The following is a 19,450-nucleotide window of genomic DNA, read 5'->3' as shown; positions in this document are numbered from 1 at the left end:
AGCATAGCCATCATTGCTCATAGCCATCATTGCTAGCCTCATCCTCCATGAATCTGCCTAATCCTCTTTTAATGCCATCCAAGTACCATCACTGCCTCCTGCAGGAGTGAGTTCCACAGTTTAACTATGACTGTACCCTATGCAAAGAAGTAATCTCCTCCTCCCAATCAAAATATTTCAAGCTCCCGTCACCTCACTCTTTCTCCAGGCCAGAATAGGGACCACTATGTAACTGTGAAGCAATCTGTATCTGGAGCTCTATATTTTTGCAATGCTTGACCGACTGATGTATTCTGGCTTAGGCCAGAATGAAAGCTACAGTTCTACTGTAGCTGCCTCTCTTTGGCTAAAAAGGACTGAGAGGGATATTCACAACAATTACTCTTTGGCCTAGGAAGGAGAACTATGGCAGTCAAGAGCATACTCATTTGGTTTGTTTTAATAAATCATAGTTAAAGCCCAGGGGTGACCAACATGGTGCCCTCCAGGCATTGGACTCAAATTCCCATCAGCCCCAGACAGCATGGCCAATAGTCAGGGGCGATAAAAGGTGCAGCACAACAGCTTCTGGAGGGTATGGCATACTACTGAATGTGACACAATGGGTCAGTGCCTCTGGCTGTTAACCAGAAGTTTGGTGGTTCGAGCCCACCCAGGGATGACTGTGGGCAGGATTCCTGCATTGCAGGAGGTTGGTTTGGATGACCCTTGGGACCCCTTCAAACTCTGCAATTCTATGTTTCTATGAAAGCTTTATATCCAGTGTGGTGTAGTGGTTAAGAGCGGTAGTCTCGTAATCTGGGGAACCGGGTTTGAGTCTCCGCTCCTTCACATGCAGCTGCTGGGTGACCTTGGGCCAGTCATACTTCTTTGAAGTCTCTCAGCCCCACTCACCTCACAGAGTGTTTGTTGTGGGGGAGGAAGGGAAAGGAGAATGTTAGCCGCTTTGAGACTCCTTAAAAGGGAGTGAAAGGCGGGATATCAAATCCAAACTCTTCTTCTTCTTCTATCTCCTCCTCATGGCCTTGCGGGAGCAAGGAAGGTGAATGTGTGAGCTCGAGTCTCATTCATGTAATGGCAAATCATATTATTATATCAAAACCAGTATAAGATAGCTTCATATATTTGTATTAATCAAAATAATAATCATAACAACATGTTAATGATGAAGTAGTAACATTTGGCTCAAACTTTTGAAGTGTCAGTCTTCCATGATATCAAACATCTCCAAATTTTGAAGCATAAATGAATAAATTTTACAGGAACAACTACTGCAAATACTATGAAGCATAACCCTTGAAAAAAGTATAATTTATACATTTTCAAAATAGGGCAAAGTGATCGTCAAACCAAATGGACTTTCATCTACCCACTCACATCAGCTCAAACAAAACCACTCTTTGCCACTTTCAGCCTGTGGTATAGCGATTGCTAACTCCCAAGGCAACTGGTGCAAATGTACACGGCTCAGATATGCTGTGTCACTCAATCCCTGACTGCAGGGGAAACATATTGGCTTGCAGCAAAGCACAACGTTAGTTTTGACTGTAAACCCATAGTCTCAACAGAATGGGTCTGTCTGTCAGCAATCATGCAAACTGTGGGGGTATTCTGTGCCACAGTCATGCAAGCATGCGCAGGACAATTGCAATGTAAAGTGAGTCAGCAGCAGACAAGCACAGAAAAGGCCATTGTCGAAAGAGGCCCCAAAGGGGGCAGCTGGTAAAAGTGGCATGGCTGCACAAGGAAGGATCAGTGCAAATCTATGTGTCTTGATCAAAAGTTCTGAATTAGCCACAGCTGTAAAGCAGAGGAAGAAAAGAATCACTACCACTGTATTAAAAATGCTTTCCAATTAGACAGGGGGGGGGGGGAATCAGGAAGCACAACTCACCTCTTCAACACTCCATTTGGCCACATTCTTGGCGGTGAGGCCAGAGACCTCCGGCAGCAGCTTGCAGTGTTGCTCCCAGCAGAGATGGAGGCGGTGGGTAGGGTTTGCAGAAAGGGAAGGCATGAAGACAGACTGGTGGAGGGCCTGCTGCAGAGCAAATGCTGTGTCTGGGAAGAGGGAGGGCAGGGAAGGAAAGAAGATGAGTCAGTCCTTGTTCAGGTGCAATTTAGAAGTGCAGGGCTGGATGTGCTCAGAGCATCCCTCCCGAAAAAGGTAAAGAAGAAAGCCCTGTGCTGTTACAGATGCTCTCAGGGAAGAGATGCCCCGATGCTAACACAGGAGGGATTGCCAGGGAGGAGGAGGTTGGGTAACTGCATCTTCAGATGGAAATTAATGGCACCATTCCAGCTTACAGTTTGTATCCAGCCTGTTCAGAGCACTCTGCATACAAGATAATGACAAGCACTGGTCACATCCCTGGAGAGATGACTCCAAGGTCAGGAAGGTTGGCAGTTCCTTCCAGACGTTAGTATCAGTCTCCATTTGTCAAACAATAGAGGCATTAAGAACAAGAAAACATCTCCCGCCTGCCTGCCTCTCTATCCCTCTCATATAGAAAAGATCATCTGATTATTGCTGTGTCATGTTGCAGTAAAGATTTGTGGCTATCTATACAGCATATACTGGAGCCACTGATTAACATGGCATGGCACAATTTCTTTGATTAACAACATTAGCATGATTTATTGGGTTAACAACATTAGCTAATTATGTTTGCCGCTCCCCCTCCTCCACCGGGACACATACACAAAAAGAAAGGTATTTCAAAACACCAGGACCTTTTAAGTGATGGTTAATGTAAAGGTCTGTAGTGACATCTAGTGGCATTTTTTAATAACTAAAATATACTGCTTATAAGAGAGCAAGGACTGAACAGTCTGTGAAATGCTGTGTTCTTACTCCTCCCCTAGTTTAAAAATGATTGAGGAATACTAGGGCTCAAAGGGGCTGCTTATGATGAGATTGTACAACTCCCCTCCCTGCATTTTACAAGGAGGTTGTTAGGGAAGCAACATGACTCCTCCCCCAAATACATAACAATAAAGCTGTTTGGTGCTGTTACAGCACAAGTGGTTGAAGTTTTTGGAAGAGTGAGAAAGGAGGGGGGGGGCTACAACCTCTTCCTTTCCCACTTCCTGAAACCTCTCCTCTGTGCGCTAGTGCTATAAGCTTGCTAGAAGATGAGCAATTATGGGCTGGGGATACACTACTTTTTTGTTGTGGGCCCTCACTTTTTTATACGGATTGTAGATTTTTCTGAACTGAAGCAGGGAAATCTCTCTAGCGAAGAAAGCTCTCCCTGTGGATTGCACCTGTTATATTGACCAGTGGTCAGTGGAAAGAGATGGAACACTTATGGCTCTCCAATGAGTAATCCGATCTCTGCAGAAACAATTAACATTCATTTTAACAGGTTTGCCAGAGGAAAAGAGGTGGGAGAAATGTAAGCGGCAGCAAGCATCAAAACAAATAGTTTGACCTTATCATTGAAACCACCCATTTAGCAAAATATATAATTTTCATGACCAAATTTCCAGTAACTCCACAATTGTTTCAATGGTTTTAAAAAGCACAAACACAAAATTAACTAACCTCTTCCATCAGCCTCCTGCTTCACTAGCTGGAGCTGTATATAGCTACGTGAGCAACCAATCCTGAAAACACAGATTTGGGCAGTAAGGCAAACAATTATACAGAAGAGACAAAATTGCTTCTCCAAAGAACACTTAAATCACGGAGCTGAATAAAAGACTTTAAAATGTTTTTTTGTAGCATGTTTAACCAGCATTTGATAAAATGAGCTCTGATTCACAAATGCTTATGTCACAATACATGCTACCCTTTAAAACTTTTTAAGTTTATGCTGACACAGGCCGCTAACCCCTTTGGAATAGAAATTGTTGGGTCCAGTGCCAGCTGACGATCACTCAATTGTAATGTAAAAAAAATGGTTTGGAAATTGACTCAGTGACTTTTAATTGATTTTCAAATTGTTCAGGTACATTTATTGATACTCCATGAATTTGTTTAATTCTCCTTGAAAGCTACCCTTGCATCTGTAATCAGTATCCCAACATTTTCCCTTCACTTCAAAACTAAATGGTGCAAGTGGGAAATTTTATTAGGAGTAGGTTTGACAAGTTGAACAACTTTGCTTACCCTTTTGATTTGATTTTAGTAACAGCAGACGATTCCCCTTCCACTGAGTCCTTCTCTTGGCTGGTCTCAGACTGCTCAGAAAGACTGTGGACACTGCTCCGTCCTGATCTCTCCCCATCTTGTGTGGATGATTTTCTACTAAGAATACAATATTTATGTCTATAAAAACCACTTCCCAACTAGCCATGAACTAGAACTCAGGGCAAATCCTCACAAATTAAGGGTTGTGATTGTGCAGATAAAGCCTGGTAAAGTCCTCAGGATAGGATACGGTGATGCAGATAGGACTGGCTCAGCTGTCAGCGACTCTAATTAAGTTCTGTGGGGCAATTAAAAATACACAAAAATGTTCCCCACCAAAATCAGTCACAAAACATGAATCTTTCCCCACCCAGCAACAGGGTTAACAACTGCTGTCAGGAAAAGGCCACAAAACCAACCCAGTATTATTGTTCAAGTGCCTGAGAGAACAGGGACATCTTTGCCTGGCACCAAAAAGATCACAATATTGGCACCAGGCAAGCTTTTCTGGAGAGTCTGGGGGCAAGTGGAAAGCAAGACCAGTGCAAGAGTAGCTTAATAAATGTGCCCAATATTATAGTAGGCCTTAAGGTTTAGTTTAAAACTTCACCTGGACTGTGGAGAGTCTTCCTGAAGGTCTGTAAGTCTTGCAGAAGTCTCAGGTTTCTTGGGCTTCTGAACATTAGCACTGGGTGAAGGTTTTTCTCCACCAAGACGATCTTGTAAAGAACTCTCCCTGCTGCGATTGATTTCAGAATATGGGCAGCCAACTAATCTACATCAAAAGCAGAAAAATGTTTCCACAAGAAAAATATTATGCAACCCAATTGTTCCACCTTCTCCCTCTGAGGCCTATACTAACTAGCAAAGCAGGATAATACAGCAACTCTGCAAGAGCAACAAATGGCAGGCATGTAAGATAAAGGCTCCTGGGAAGTAAATGCTTAGCAGCCACAGGCTAAAACAGAAATTCTGCAGAGAGATGCAGTTTTCAGCGAAAGGAGGAGGGAAGGACATCAGCTGCCAAAATGACTGCTCTTCAACAACACCGAGTAGCTGAATGAGCTTGGGGCAACATGAATGAAAGTAAAATCTTGCCCAGAATTCAGGAAACAGGGCACATAAAAAGCTAGCCAGAGGCAGGGGGTATGGTGGGTCAGCTCAAGTGAAGAGTGAAGAGAAGAACAAGTCTTTAAAAAAACAACAACACTCATCTTTTTATAACTGCCTTTTCCTAAAGGCTTTTGCTTTGGAGCTGTTTCAAAATGTAGCTCTGCATAGTTGTTTCTTAGCCTTTGTTTTAACCACCCTTGTAATAATTGTTAATGCTGCTGCCTTTGTCCATGTTTTCAGCCACTGTATTTAATCATCAGTTTATGATATTGTGAGCCACCTTTGATGGGCTGTGCCCCAAAAGGTGGAATATAAATAATTTTACAAATAAAGAAATAAAAATAAAAATAAACACACACATTAAAGAAGGAAGCAAAAGGAGCAGGTGGGGATGTGACCTGGCACAAACACAGAAAGGCAATTGCTACAAAACGCCTACATTTCGGCGGCCTTTTCAATGGCTAAGATTCTCAAGGCCAACCTAGTCTTCCAAAAGAATTGCATCACTTGTTCTGGACACTGGGACCATATTATACAGGTCTGAGAAAACTTAGGTTGGTTACTCTTCCCCACCCCAAATGGTTCTGACCTTTAAACACAAGTTTCTTTCTCCTTCCTGTAAATCAAGCTTTGCCTCCCTCAAAAATAAAATAATATAATATAAACACAGGTTTTTGCCTATCTGAACAAACACCTCTTCCCATATCTGGACTCTCATCCACCTTAAGATTTGACAAACATTTATGTTGATGTTATTCTGATGCCAGCTTAAAGCGTGTCTTTTCACAAAAGCATTTGGGAAGTGTGATTGATTTTATGCCAATCTGGTTGTTTTACTGCTGGTTTATGTATCCTGATTTTTATTGGTACCATTATTTATTGAAGCTTAATTGTCCCTCACTCTGAGATCTTTGGATTAAAGGACAGTATATATGTATCAGCCATGAAACTATCTGTCCAAGAAAGTTCCTTACACCTTCCATTCTGGATTTCAGGTGACAGGTGAAAACTTTTTTTTATTTCAAATGGTTTTTAATGTAATTCCACTCAGAGAGCTTTGCTGTGGAGGGGGGTATACAAATTCAAAATAACTAAAAACAACAAAACAACAATATTGTCATTCCGCAAAATATATGCATCATGTTTGTTCCCCCACATAAAGAGCTTCCTCTAAATGGCCAGTTAGCACATCAAGGGAGAAGGCTGGAGGAAGGAAAAAACAATCTCCTTATCCCAATATGCTACCTTTTTACAATCTGGGAGTTTTTAACACGGGGGAACATTTTAATATGCAATCCTGCACCAGCTTAGTGGCACAGAACAGAAAGGAGCACTCTGGAGGTCTTTAAGAATCCCGAAATTCATGAGGAAGTAGGCTATGAATCTTCTCTTTTTTATGTAGGAAATATTATACAGAAAGCAAGATGCAAAGCAGAGGAGTCCATGTAATCTTGCGCTTTTTTAGTGCTGCACCTGGGTTGTGTAACATGTATCCCGCCAGAGCCTATATCTGCAGTCAGCTATTTTAATGACAAGAATCCCATTGCACAGCTTGGTTTTAGTTTCATGTTTAGAAAGACTTATGAGAGTGTCAATGAGTCAAAGTAGTAGAAACAGCTCCTTGCTTAAAAGAGGGAGTCCTGCCTTTGCCTTACTGACTTTGCCTTATTAATTTTTAAATCTTACAGAGTTTATTGGGGAAAAGCAATTTAATGGATTTTTGCCTAACAAACACTGGAAATCCTAAACACACACACACACACACACACACACACACAGCCAACTATGAAACACAAATCCTTTCCCAAGCTAAGGAGCTGTTCTTTGCTCCTTTGTCTCAACTTTCTCCTGGGTGGGTTGAGAATGTTCAAGGACACCTCTTCAAGCCACTCCAACTTTCCCTTCTTGCTGGTAAAGTTTTGGGAATGAAACCATGAGATTCTAAACAGCTAGAGCTGCCTCTTTCATGTGAGTAGCTGTAATATGTATAGCCAGGTTCTGATGCTACTTTTCTGTGGTGTCAGTATAAAGCTTGTCAGTGAAGCCAAATACAAAGCACAAGAGGGAGCTAGAAGCACAGCATTTTATAACTGAGACACGCATTCATATTTGTAGTTCACTGAAGCTGCATTACTTGATAAACAGGTGCTGGGCAACTGATACATACTGCCCTACAATCTGCTGGCAATTACCCCATAACTCTTGGGCACACGTACGTGTAATGCGTTCCATATCTGGGTCCCCTGACATGACCCAATCCCTGACAACCAGGAGTAGGGCATCCCTGTCCTACTGCCCCTGATGGGTCCGCAGTCCCTAGAAAAACAAAACTTGTTCAGGAATAGATTTCAAAGTCTTGTTTTAAATAATTAGGTAAGGAGGGGAGAAAGAAACTACAACATTATTCTTTGTCTCACCTGGTGGGAGTTGCAAGGCATGTCCAGTTTTTGCACACCAGCCCATGGGGTGAATGTCTGGACTGTCAGCATCAACCCAAAAATCAAAACTGTGGTCCCAGCCATCAAAGTGTATCTAAAGAGGAGGAAACCCATATTGGAGGAAGAAAGAATGAAAGTTATAAGATGATGTTTCTTGTTTTCTTTTTAAAATTAATTTTAATTGCATTTTAAAATTTACAGATAGACATCATCTTTTCTTCTACATTTACGTACATAGTCTATTTATTCTTCTATGCATGTTCATATCCATACCTCTTAACAGCTTCATCATCTCTCTTTATTTCATTTTCAGTATCATAAGATAATGTTTCTTGTAACAACTCTAAGAGCTTCTAACAGGAGCAGAATCTTCTTGGTTGTGGCTCTGGAGCTGTGGAATACATTCCCTGGAGAGTCTTTTGATCTTCCTTAGTTTTACTTTAGACAAAAGTGAAACTCTCCCCCAACCAGGGGGATGTGTGCTTTTTGAACATAAGAGCCCTGCTGAATCATACCTTTGGTACAGCTAGTCTACAATTCTGTTTCCTACTGGAGCCTCTGGAAGTCTACAAGCAGAAAATGAAGGCAGAAGCCCTCTTTTGTTGTTGCTCCCCAGCAGCTGGTATTCAGCAGCATACTGCCTCTGAACTTGGAGGTTGCTATAACCATCAGGACTAGTAGCCACTGTGCTCCATGGATATAAGTCTGAATTGCTTTTGAATCATTTCTGAAACTGTTTTATCATTTTATGTACAAAATTTAAAACAGTATGTAAACTGCTTTGAGAAGATATGTGTAAAAAGGCAATATACACCTGTAGTTAATAAATACACAAACAAAGCCAGTAAATAAAATGTCACAGGCAGACTCGTTTAAAATACATTGCAATAGTCCAATCCTGAGGTTACCAGAGCATAGATTACTGTGGCCATGTTATCCCTGTCCAGACAGGGTCATAGTTAGGCCACCAGCCTAAGCTGGAGGAAGGAACGCCATGCCACTGAGGCAACCTGTGTCTCAAGTGACAGCAATGCAACCAATACAACTTCCAAACTATGAATGTGCTCTTTCAGGAGTGTGATCCCATCTAGAACAGGTTGCACACCACTCAGCCAGACAGAGGAAGCACCCACTTAACAGCACCTGTCTTCCCTGGATTAAGTTTCAGTTTATTTGCTCTCATTCAGTCTTAACCAAGCACTGATTCAGCATGTCCACTGCCTCCCTTGCAAAGATGAAAAGAAGAAATAGAGCTGTGCGTCATCAGCATACTGATTACACACTCCAAAACTATTTAGGACCCCACTTAGATGTTAAACAACATGAGGGACGGGAGTGACCCCTGCAGGACTCCATACTGGAAAACTCATGGAGTCAAACAATGCTCCCCAAGAACTGCCTTCTGGAGCCAGTGAGCCAAGTGGGGGGGGGGGACACCACCCAAACTGCCCAGTAAAGCAAGTTTCCTGGGTTAAAAATAATATTCTGGGTAAAATATTCTGTGTAATATTCTTAGGTAAATCTAAGTTGCTGGTTCCGATATCAGTTTATGGCATCACTTTTGACTTCTAATGAATGTTTACCCATAACACAAAATCTACAGCATTAGAACTAGAAGAACCTTATTGACGCATAAACAGAATAGAATTACTGTGGATATCCAACAATGGAAAATTACAAATGTATAGTCAACAGGCATATCAATAGTTATTAATGAAACCACAGTAGGTGCTCAACTGGAGACTCTTAGTTTCTTAGTCTCTTATATGCTTCCCCTAGAGCATCTTGAATTAGGCACTTTCAGAGGCAGAATGCTGGTCTATAAGCATCATTGCTTTGACCTTGCAAGAGGGCTCTTATAGCCTAAATCCAATTCTGATAAATAAAAACTGAAGGAGCCCACTAAGGAGCACTTGAGAAAAATCTGCTGCTGCTTCACCTATTCTGTGAACTGAGGGAGATTTTCAATCTTTGTATCTGACAAACCTCCATTTTATACAATGAGTTGAATGCAAAGTTGATGTGTTTATGTACTCATTACAGGATGGTGAGTGGAGGCGTTCAGCATTAAAAAAAATGAGGTTAACCTGATGTTGAGGTTCGTATTGCAAGTCACCCTCAAGGTATGAAGCTCTAACATGGCAAATTTATGTTAGATTCATACAGAGAATTGCTCAAGGGGAAGAAAAATCAATTCAGAAATGTCATTCCAGAATAAGTGGCATTACAATAGCATCCAGCAATAGTGAGCAGGAGCATTGCAATTCATGGGGGGACTAAGATCAAGCTGTCATATTACTGCTGAATATGCTTTCTTTCTTGAAAGCTCAAATGCAATATTCTTTTCATAATCTTAGAGTAGGACCATGGCTTATTTGAATGCACATACCTTGACACGATGGTCATCTTTTTCAATTATGGTTGCCACTCTAATTAACATGGGATTTCTCTTGTCTACAGCTTCTAGTTTCATGTTAGGCTGGAATCCATGAGCTGGGCGCTGTAAAGGAACACATTGCAAATGCAGTCAAGCATTACTGAGAGTAAGGTGAGCCATATATAATTTAAAGGTGCAGTCTGGCTGTAATGATAAACCACAGCCTAGCATTAAAAAAGTAAGATTGCTTGGGCAGCACCATCAGCAGCTTCCTCAGTGCATGCCAGAGTGTCTCTGGAAGAAGTTGCTTTCTGGTTTAACTAACCACAATTTCTTACATCTGAACTAACTTGTAGTTACAGTGGTACCTCGGGTTAAGTACTTAATTAGTTCTGGAGGTTCGTACTTAACCTGAAACTGTTCTTAACCTGAAGCACCACTTTAGCTAATGGGGCCTCCTCCTGCTGCTGCGCCACTAACCATGACGGCCCTGTTCTACCTCCACTATAATAAATAAATAAATAAATAAATTTGTACCCCACCCTCCCTGGCCGGAGCTGGGCTCAGAGTGGCTAACATCATATAAGTAATACAATATCTGAATTCCCTGAATACCAGTTACTGGGAATCACAGGTAGGCAGAATGCTGTTGCAAACATGCTTCCCACAGGTATCTGATTTGTCACTGTGAAAACAGGATGTTGGACTAGATGGGCCAGTGGTCTGATCCTGCAGGCTCTTCTTATGTTCACAAAATTCAAAAAGCCAGTGCCATTTACCAGCTTTTAAAAAAAATACTGCTACCTTAAAGCATTTCATGTAACCCACTTAGTTTATCTAGAACATGATTTCTAATTTGCCTTGCACCCAACATTCCATAAATACCATAATTATAATAAAATAGCAGCAACAGCAACCATCATCATCCTAATCATCCACCTATAACTAAGAGCTGTACAAAAGTAAAACCATAGCTTTTAATGTTGTGATTCACCAATATAAAACTAGATAAGATGTTGACCAACCAGTTTAAAAGCTCTTGCTGGGGCTGCCTGAGAACCAGTTTCCTCCAAGTATTTCTCCCATGAGAAGCTTTTGAAATCCTTGTATTCTGCAGAGAGGTTTAGAAATATTATCACTTTAACTACAACTGTAAGTGATAGGAAGTGTACATTAACCAAACAATACATTGTTATGCAAGGGAACTGAAATCAGAAATTAAATCACTTTTAAAAATGTTTATATAGTGTAAGCTTCCACTTCAGGTGATGTGCCTAGGCTTGTTTTAGATCTATGCTGCTTCATCAATTGGTGTATGAGCTGCTCTCTCCTTCATATGTGCACTGCAATACCTTCCCTTTCATGGAAAATCATAGCTTGTCATCATATCTGAAATGAACAAATGATAGCTTGTTCTTGCCCTCCCAAAACATTGCAAACTTTTATCCTGGCTTTTAATTCTGGTCTGGAGGATAAGCACAGACTAGAGGTTACCAGTGTTTGTGCAAAAGCAAACTATGGTTTGGCACAAAAGTAGTAGTTAGGGAAAGTGTGAGGGAAGGAGTAATTGTGCAAGCCTAAACAAGCTCAAAGATTTTGGTATGGAATCTATAATACGTAGAAACTAGTACAGCATTCATAACTCTTGCAATCTCAGAAAATTCACTAAATGGGTCCACATCATAATGATAACTACATTGGTTTTCATTTTCATTTTAAAGTTAATTTTACTGCATTTTCTGTATGTAAAGTGGCTTTTAAAGCACCTTTATTACCTCTAAAACTTAAAAGTTGAAATTCCACATCCTTAGAGATTGGCCAAAAATGGACTCGGTGATTTAAGTGAACGTTATGAGCTGCCCTCCAGACTTCATAGAATCATAGAACAGTAGAGTTGGAAGGGGTCCTGAGGGTCATCTAGTCCAACCCCCCACAATGCAGGAATCTAAACTAAACCATCCACGACAAATGGCCCGAATCTACAGTTGTTCCTCCCTGAAGCAGTGTGTGACACACTGTTTTCAGCCACCTCAGTCAGCAGTAATAACACCAGCAAGATCCCCCAGCCCACTGTGGAGATCCTTTGAGCTTTTAAGCAAGGCCTTTTTGCTCTCAATTCTCCTTTCCCATCCCAACTCCTATCTAGGGCTCCATCTGCACTTTATGTCTAAAGCCATATCATACCATGGCCTCCCACAAAAGACTCCTGGGAACTGTAGTCTGCCAAGGGTGCTGAGAGTTGTTAGGAACCCCCCTACTGTTAAGCCAGCATCAATACATCATGTTGTCAACAAAGACCCTATTTTGTGACCCAGCACCAACATGCAGTTACCCTTATCATAATGGAATTGGGATATGACCATCCTCTTGGGCAGGGTGGGGGGTGTCTCCCATTCTACAAATCTAGCAGAATTAATTGGAGAGGAGAAACCAGAACAGACCTCATACACATCTGAATCATATAGAGCAGATCACATCTTGCAAATGTTTAGAATGCAACAGGGACTTGTGAACTTTCAACATACCAGCTGGTGTTGTAAGGGGAGTTCCAGTTTCTTGACAGTAACCAACAGGTCGAATATAAGGGCTACTAGCATCACACCTGGATCAAACAGAGAGAACTAGTTCCTGTCACAGCCAGTACATGAAAGAATGAATCTGATGTTTCCTTGCTGAACCTGATCATACATGGAAGCCACTTGCTTTAAAAGTCATAAAACTATGTCTTCAAGAAGACCAAAACACTGGAACTTACTGTGAAGGGTTTTTTTCTTATTCAACATAAGAAGGTATCAAGTGGGTTATAATCCCTCCTAGTGCTTGGAAGGCAGGAAAAATATGGATTTCTGTTTGAAGATCCAGGTGAAAGACATTTCTAAAATAAGGTGATGCCTCCTACTGGAGGGATCAGTCAGACCCTATGCTTGCTTTCCATTGAGTCATCCCTCTAACCAGACTGACTCTGTCTGTGGTCAGTGAAGGCTTGGTTCTCAGACTTCGTTCCGGGCCTTTTTAAATAGCTTTCCCCTGTATTCTTTTTCTTTTCTTTTTGCCTTCTCTCCTCTCTTGGTGTGACTGTTGTGTGAGCGGCCACTGTATATATTTGCATTGATCTACAAAGCATTTACACTTGTGCTGAGAACCTGCCTTGAGTTCCACTTGGAAGAAAGTCAGGATGTAATTTTTTTTTTAAGGAACCTGGTATGTGCAGCATAATTTGATATGCTGGGATTCTCAGTGCTCTTTCTTTTTCTCCAAGCATGCTTCTAGTAATCAAGGTTGCAAAAGACTTAAAATTTGCATACAGTGAGAAAGAAGGTTCAGAAATGAGAATAGATTGGATGTCCTTCAGTGGGTAGCAGTTCACTGCATGGAACAATCAATCTATCCTTTTTACCTGTCAACTATTCCCTAATCTCCTAAACCTTGATGTGTAGTTCCACCCTAACTTGGAACATTCCCAACCCACAATTGCTAAAGTAATGTGAATGAAGGGGCATGAGGAACATGTGTCGTTAAGCATTGGTGAATGTGAGAAAAGAGTGCTTAACCTTTCACATACTTGTCAATTCTCCCCTCCTAATGTCTCCTGCAACCTTCTTTCCTCCATTTGGGTGTATTTCTGGTGTCAGAAACAAGGCAGAGAGAAACTGAGCTAAATACAGCTGAGGTGTGGGATTTTATTTTCATGGAGAAATCAGCAGGCATGGGAAGGGATAAGCCAATGATTCTTATGCTGTAGGGCAGCCTGCCCTTTAGAGCAGTGTTCCCCAACCTTGGGCCTCCAGCTGTTTTGGGACTACAACTCCCATCATCCCTCGCTAGCAAGACCAGTGGTCAAGGATGATGGGAATTGTAGTCCAAAAACAGCTGGAGGCCCAAGGTTGGGGAACACTGCTTTAGAGGGTCTAGACTAGCACCTTCAGAAGTTCCCAGTATCTTTATTGCTTAATTTTTAATTTTATGTAATTGTTGCATGTCATATGCTCTAATGTTAACAAAGATATTTCTCGATGCAACCATGTTAAACAGTTTAAAGATGAAAATGAATGAAAATTGTGTTACAAAACAAAGAGAGAACATTCCAGACATATGTAGATCCTAAGGCAGGTTGTATAATCCTTTTCTACTAGCTAAGACCTAGCTAGAAAAACTTAAGTGTTAAATTTTATTCAGTTATTCAGTTATATTCTGGGTTTTGGTCCTTTACAGGACTCCCAGGGTGGCTCAAAATTGCAACAATATACCTATCTATAGTTATATATACATATACATACACATACCTCTAAAATAACTAATTAAATCATAATGACAAATGGTAAGCATGCATAAGTTTGCAAGTAAAAGAGTATTTCCCCCCTAGATTTTCCAAAAGATGTGAGCTGTACACCGTTCTACAAGTTTTGACAATGTCACAAGCAAACAACTGGGCCCAAACATATTCACTCGGAGGTAAGGTGCACTAAATGAAATTTAAGTGTGTTTAAGACAGCTTAAGAAATTCAGGAAGTGAGTAAGACCTGATGAATCTAAATTCAGAACTGGAGCCTGACTCAAAATGCAGAACTAGCGCCCCCCTCATCCGAACTCAAATTCATTCTCTATCTAGGCAATGTCAAGCAATACCATAGTTGCATGAACAGAGGAGATATTTCTTTACTTACCAGTAGTCATAACTTTCATCCCAGTTGTCAAAATGAATTAGCAGCCGATTATCCAACATGTCTGCAATGGTTGCTACACACATTAAAGAAGGATTCTTTTTGTCTACGGCCTCCAACTTCATTCCCACTCGAAAACCAGAAGGTGTGACTGGCTAAGGAACAGGAGGAAATTGAGAAAACATTGCAGTTCGCTAAATTATTGAAATTACAGCTTCATTAGTATAATGAATGCTAATAAAGCATTTTTTTAAAAAAAATCACACCTTCCAGTGGACATTAAAGACAAGAATTTGTTAGATATGGGAAAGTCTCATCAAAAAACAAACTATACCAGGTCAAACTAGCAGGTTAATCTAGCACCTGAATAAATTTACCCTTCTAAAGAGGTTTCAGGTAGAAATCATTCCCAGGCATGGTTCCTGAGTTTGTTCTAACTGGACATATTAAAGACCGAACTTGGCAATACATGTGTGGGAATGGTTTGCATTCTGAATTTTCCCTTTCTCCGATAGAATTCCTTCATCCAGAGGAGGAGAACCTTTAGATCCAAACCTCTTCTCCCTCCTCTAAACTATAATCCGCTATGACATCAAGACAGCAGAATGCAAATGCTATTTTCCACTTGGATCAAAATTCAGTGCTAGAGGCTGAATCCTATGACAATTCTACTATGGTAACAGCAAGTTCTGGCACATTACTGGACAAATCCTCTGACATACAGCAGATGTTCCCCATAAATAGAGGGGGATCACTCAGACTGAAACCTAAAGATCCTGACCTTGTTCAAATATATGAAACGTTTCCATATAGAGTGGCCCTGCAGACACAATCATGTGAAAGAAATAATGTCTGGGCTAGTTTATCCACAAATACAGTTACTGCTTCCTGGCACAATTCTTGGCTGAAAAATGGGTTGCTTGTTCTTTGACAGTGGAACGGACAATTTCGGAAGGTTGTGGACTCTCCAGTGGAGGTTTTTAAACAGAGCTTGAATGGCCATCTATCAGGGATTCTTTGGCTGTGATTCCTGCATTGCAGGGGTTGGACTAGATGACCCTTTGGATCCCTTCCAACCCTACAATTATATGACTATGTAAAATGCTGCTGGGAAGTGGCTCTTGTATTCAAAGAAAAGCTGGAACAGATCTTACTTTCTCCACAAGGCTACCCCTGCATGGAAGAGTTACAAAGAGCCTTCTCATTCATTGAAATCAACACAATTTGACAACCATTGCCAGGCTACAGATTGGACAAGGTGCTATGCAAATGTACAAGCAAGGATACTTGACAGAGTGGAACGGGAAGCAAACTAAAGCTATTTTAAAAATGCTGGAGATGGGGAAGATGAATGCATTTATTCAAATGAGCAGAAATGTGTTTGATGTAAGTACACGTATAACAAATATTTTCCCGTCAAGGACTGAGCAAGTTCTGGTATTCTGGTAAAATGTAGCCAATGCCAGAGAAATATGACAAAATACAATCTAGTCTGTGCCAAATCACCTAGTAAGTAGTCAGATAATAGAATTGTTTCTTTGCTTGGGTAGTTGTCTGCCGCGTGCACATAAATAAAAAGCCAGACAATGAACTCTGTTTACTAAATGTAATGTGAGAAATTAAATAGGCTTCCCATCTGACATCTGATATTCCCCTGTTTCTTAGGAATTCAGCCTCTGTTCCAAGCATTTGAAAAAAGGCACAATAATATCCTGGTTGAAGCTTTAGAAATGGCTGGAATTTAAAAGACTAAAACATCAGTACTGCCTCTTACTGTGCTCAGGGCTCTGAAAAGAGCTTTGGGGGCAGCTTGAGCTTTGCAGTTCTTCAAATATGATGTCCAATTAAATTCCCCTTCCTTGTAACCTAGAGAGAGAGAGAGAGAGAGAGAGAGAGAGAGAGGGAGGGAGGGAGGGAGGGAGGGAGATAAAAGTATTGTTTTATACAGTGGCTGCTGCTACATTCAGATTGGTTTTTCAGAAATAGAAATGATGTGGGAAGAATGTGAACTTTGCATAATAGCTGCCCCTGTGAAATAGGCAGGAGTTACAGGCTTCAGTTAACATATCTCTCACTTTCTTCTGTCTTTTAAATACATTATTGCAGTTGTTAATCATTAATCTGAAACTTCAGAAGTCTCTAGGAAACACATTAATAGGGGGGGGGAAGTAGTGAATACATTTGCTACATTGCACATTACTGAAAGAAGTTCTCATTATTTTACGTTTTCCATTACTTGGCTCCATCAAAAAAAAGTTTGTCTTTTTTCTTATAAAAAAACCTGCTTCATAAACTACAGCAAAAGTGAATGCACTCTCTTCTGTCCAGTAAGATTTCTGTCTTCTAAGGTTTCCCACACATGATCCACTGCAAACAATACACTGCTTCAGCAGCTTATTTCCATGCTGTACACAGGGTGGGCAAACGGTGTCACAACATCTCACATATTATTATTTATTCATTTTATTATTTATTGCACTTATGCACTGCCTTCCTGACAAGCTATTTACAAATATTAATATCTTTTACTCAAACAAGTAAAGGCAAGCAAGCAAAGGTAGGTGCAAATGTTATATTTAATATGTACCCATTTCTACTTTGTGAAGTGGCTACTTATTGGTTTAGATTTCAATTACTTCTTCCCATTTTTAACAATGTTAACTTTAGTGCTATCAGAATGAGCACAGGCGAGCCATGAGTTTGCAAGCTCCCTCCTCACTTCCCCCTCCTCTGGCAAGGAGACTGGAAGCATCCACATCCATGTTTGAACTAACTACAATTTATATGAAATGACACACAATAGTAAATTAAACAACCTAGGTTTGATTCAGCAAACCTACGTTTAAACTAAGAAGAGTTCCATTAATCAAGATACAAGAGACGGGAGGAGGAGGAGGTCAGGGAAAGAAGGTACAGAAAGTGGAGAATTTGAAAAGGATGGTTTTATTTTTTATTTCTGTTATTGTCTTTTTTGTAATTTTGTTTTTCTTTTTTCTCTGTGATTTTAAAAAATTCTTTTTTCAATAAATATCATTTTAAAAAAAATAAACTAAGAAGAGTTCCAAGTGTGGATGTTACAACAAACTCAAATCAGGAACTGGATGCCTTTAACTTTCTGTTCAAACACCCCCACCCCCATTGAGATGGGAGCATAAAAGCTTGAAGCTTATCCATGGGTGTTCCCAAGGTGCTAAAATGTGGCTTAGCATTACATCCAAATGCACTTGTTTGAACAAAAAAATAAGTTCATGTACCTTTAGGAGGAAGCAGCTTGTGACCTGTTTTTTCACACCATCCAACAGGGTGGATTTCTGGAGAATCCGCATTAACCCAGATGTCATAACACTCAGAATAACCATCGAAATGCAATCTCACTCTGTACCCTTGCACCTGTAAGCATGAAGCAACTCAAAGTTATCCCTTTCACAAGTCAAATGAATCTTAGGGTTTTTTGTTTGTTTGGGTTTGTTTTTTAAACTTAACTCTGGATTGATTCCATCTCCTTATAATCGTTGGCAAAAGATAGAAATGCTCTCTTTAAAAATTTACTATCTATAGTTGTAGGGACTCCTCCACGAAGTCTGTTTTATGCTTATTGTCACAGTGGAACTCAAGTCTCTACACTGCAGTGTCCAGTCACACTGATGTTGAGTCTCTCTCTCTCTCACTCCCACCCACCTACCCGGAGATCCATTTTGCACATGTGTAGGCATTTATTCAGGCCTCAAAATTACCATATTTTTCTGTGTATAAAACCAGGTTTTTTCCTAAAAAATAATGTCAAAAATTACGGGGGTGTTTTATACACAGATAGTGCCGAGGGTGGACTAGCGATTGGTTGTTGCCACAAAAATAGCAGGCGTCTTATACATGGGGGCATCTTATAGACGGAAAAATACAGTAATTCAAGTAAACACCCAAGGAAACACACACACACACACACACACACACACACATTAAAGATTGTCTTGTTTACCTGAAAATACCCTTTGAGTCTGGCAGGATCTGTTTCTGACTTTAAAACCATTAAAGTTGTTTAATTTAAAATAACAAAATCAAGGCAGAAGATATTTTTAATTAAATAGAATGTAAAGCATTATCTTTAGACATCGTTTTAACTCACTAATCCAGGGCATGCCTTAGAGACCTTCCCTCTGTCTGTCTATTTTCCCCTCCCCCTTATTATTCAGAAAATAAGTTAATACTGTTGATTTCAATACAAAGAAAGGCAAATACCTCTGCAACAGAAAGAACACAAAATAAGGATGGGTGTTCAGGATCTAGGCCCTCTAGCTTCATTCCAACTTTAAATCCATTTTTGTTTTGTGGAAAGGACTGGGACTGCAGTGGAAATAATGGAGGAAAAACATTTTACATTTCAACAAAGACTTTCTTGTTGCAGTGTTAATACTCTATGGGGAAAATAAGGAAATGAACTCTAGTTATTTAGTGTAATCTGTTTTCTCTAATGGAGGTAACTCTGTACTTGTTTTACACTGAGAGATGGAAGGTGAATAACATCTATATCAAAATTATATTCACAAATATATTGATTTGAAGACCGTGATTCATCAGAAATGGCTTGCCCAGTGGGACAGAGCAGCAATGCTAACTTTTGGCAGTAGCGTCACTGTCACTTACCATGATGGAGTGGGGTGAGGCAGTGGGGAGGTCAAGGCATAGTGGGTGCAACAGTGAGAACACTGGATTAGGTCTGCTGGTGTAC

The 19,450-nt window shown here is 40.4% G+C and overlaps 1 protein-coding gene across 13 annotated transcripts in view; it reads right to left on the bottom strand.

Moving 5' to 3' along the window:
• The window catches only part of LOC308591272 (lethal(3)malignant brain tumor-like protein 4), a 54,674-nt gene that overhangs the window by 8,919 nt on the left and 26,305 nt on the right, over nt 1-19,450 (bottom strand). For 11 of the 13 annotated variants that reach the window (XM_081201929.1, XM_081201928.1, XM_081201936.1 and 8 more), the window contains 13 exons: nt 18,961-19,065; nt 17,979-18,114; nt 16,499-16,590; nt 14,728-14,879; nt 12,589-12,665; nt 11,089-11,174; nt 10,076-10,186; nt 7,666-7,780; nt 7,465-7,564; nt 4,746-4,910; nt 4,115-4,252; nt 3,548-3,609; nt 1,895-2,061 (listed from right to left, as the gene is read on the bottom strand). In XM_081201929.1, the coding sequence (XP_081058055.1) occupies nt 1,895-2,061; nt 3,548-3,609; nt 4,115-4,252; nt 4,746-4,910; nt 7,465-7,564; nt 7,666-7,780; nt 10,076-10,186; nt 11,089-11,174; nt 12,589-12,665; nt 14,728-14,879; nt 16,499-16,590; nt 17,979-18,114; nt 18,961-19,065 (1,506 nt within the window). The remainder of the gene's footprint in view (nt 1-1,894; nt 2,062-3,547; nt 3,610-4,114; nt 4,253-4,745; nt 4,911-7,464; nt 7,565-7,665; nt 7,781-10,075; nt 10,187-11,088; nt 11,175-12,588; nt 12,666-14,727; nt 14,880-16,498; nt 16,591-17,978; nt 18,115-18,960; nt 19,066-19,450) is intronic. The other 2 variants (XM_081201938.1, XM_081201939.1) reach the window with 2 other exon arrangements.

This window comes from Podarcis bocagei, assembly GCF_964188305.1.
Source record: "Podarcis bocagei genome assembly, chromosome: 7".
Taxonomy (NCBI): Eukaryota; Metazoa; Chordata; class Lepidosauria; order Squamata; family Lacertidae; genus Podarcis; species Podarcis bocagei.
Note: the sequence above shows the minus strand (reverse complement) of the source record. Positions and strands in the feature narration are given on the sequence as shown.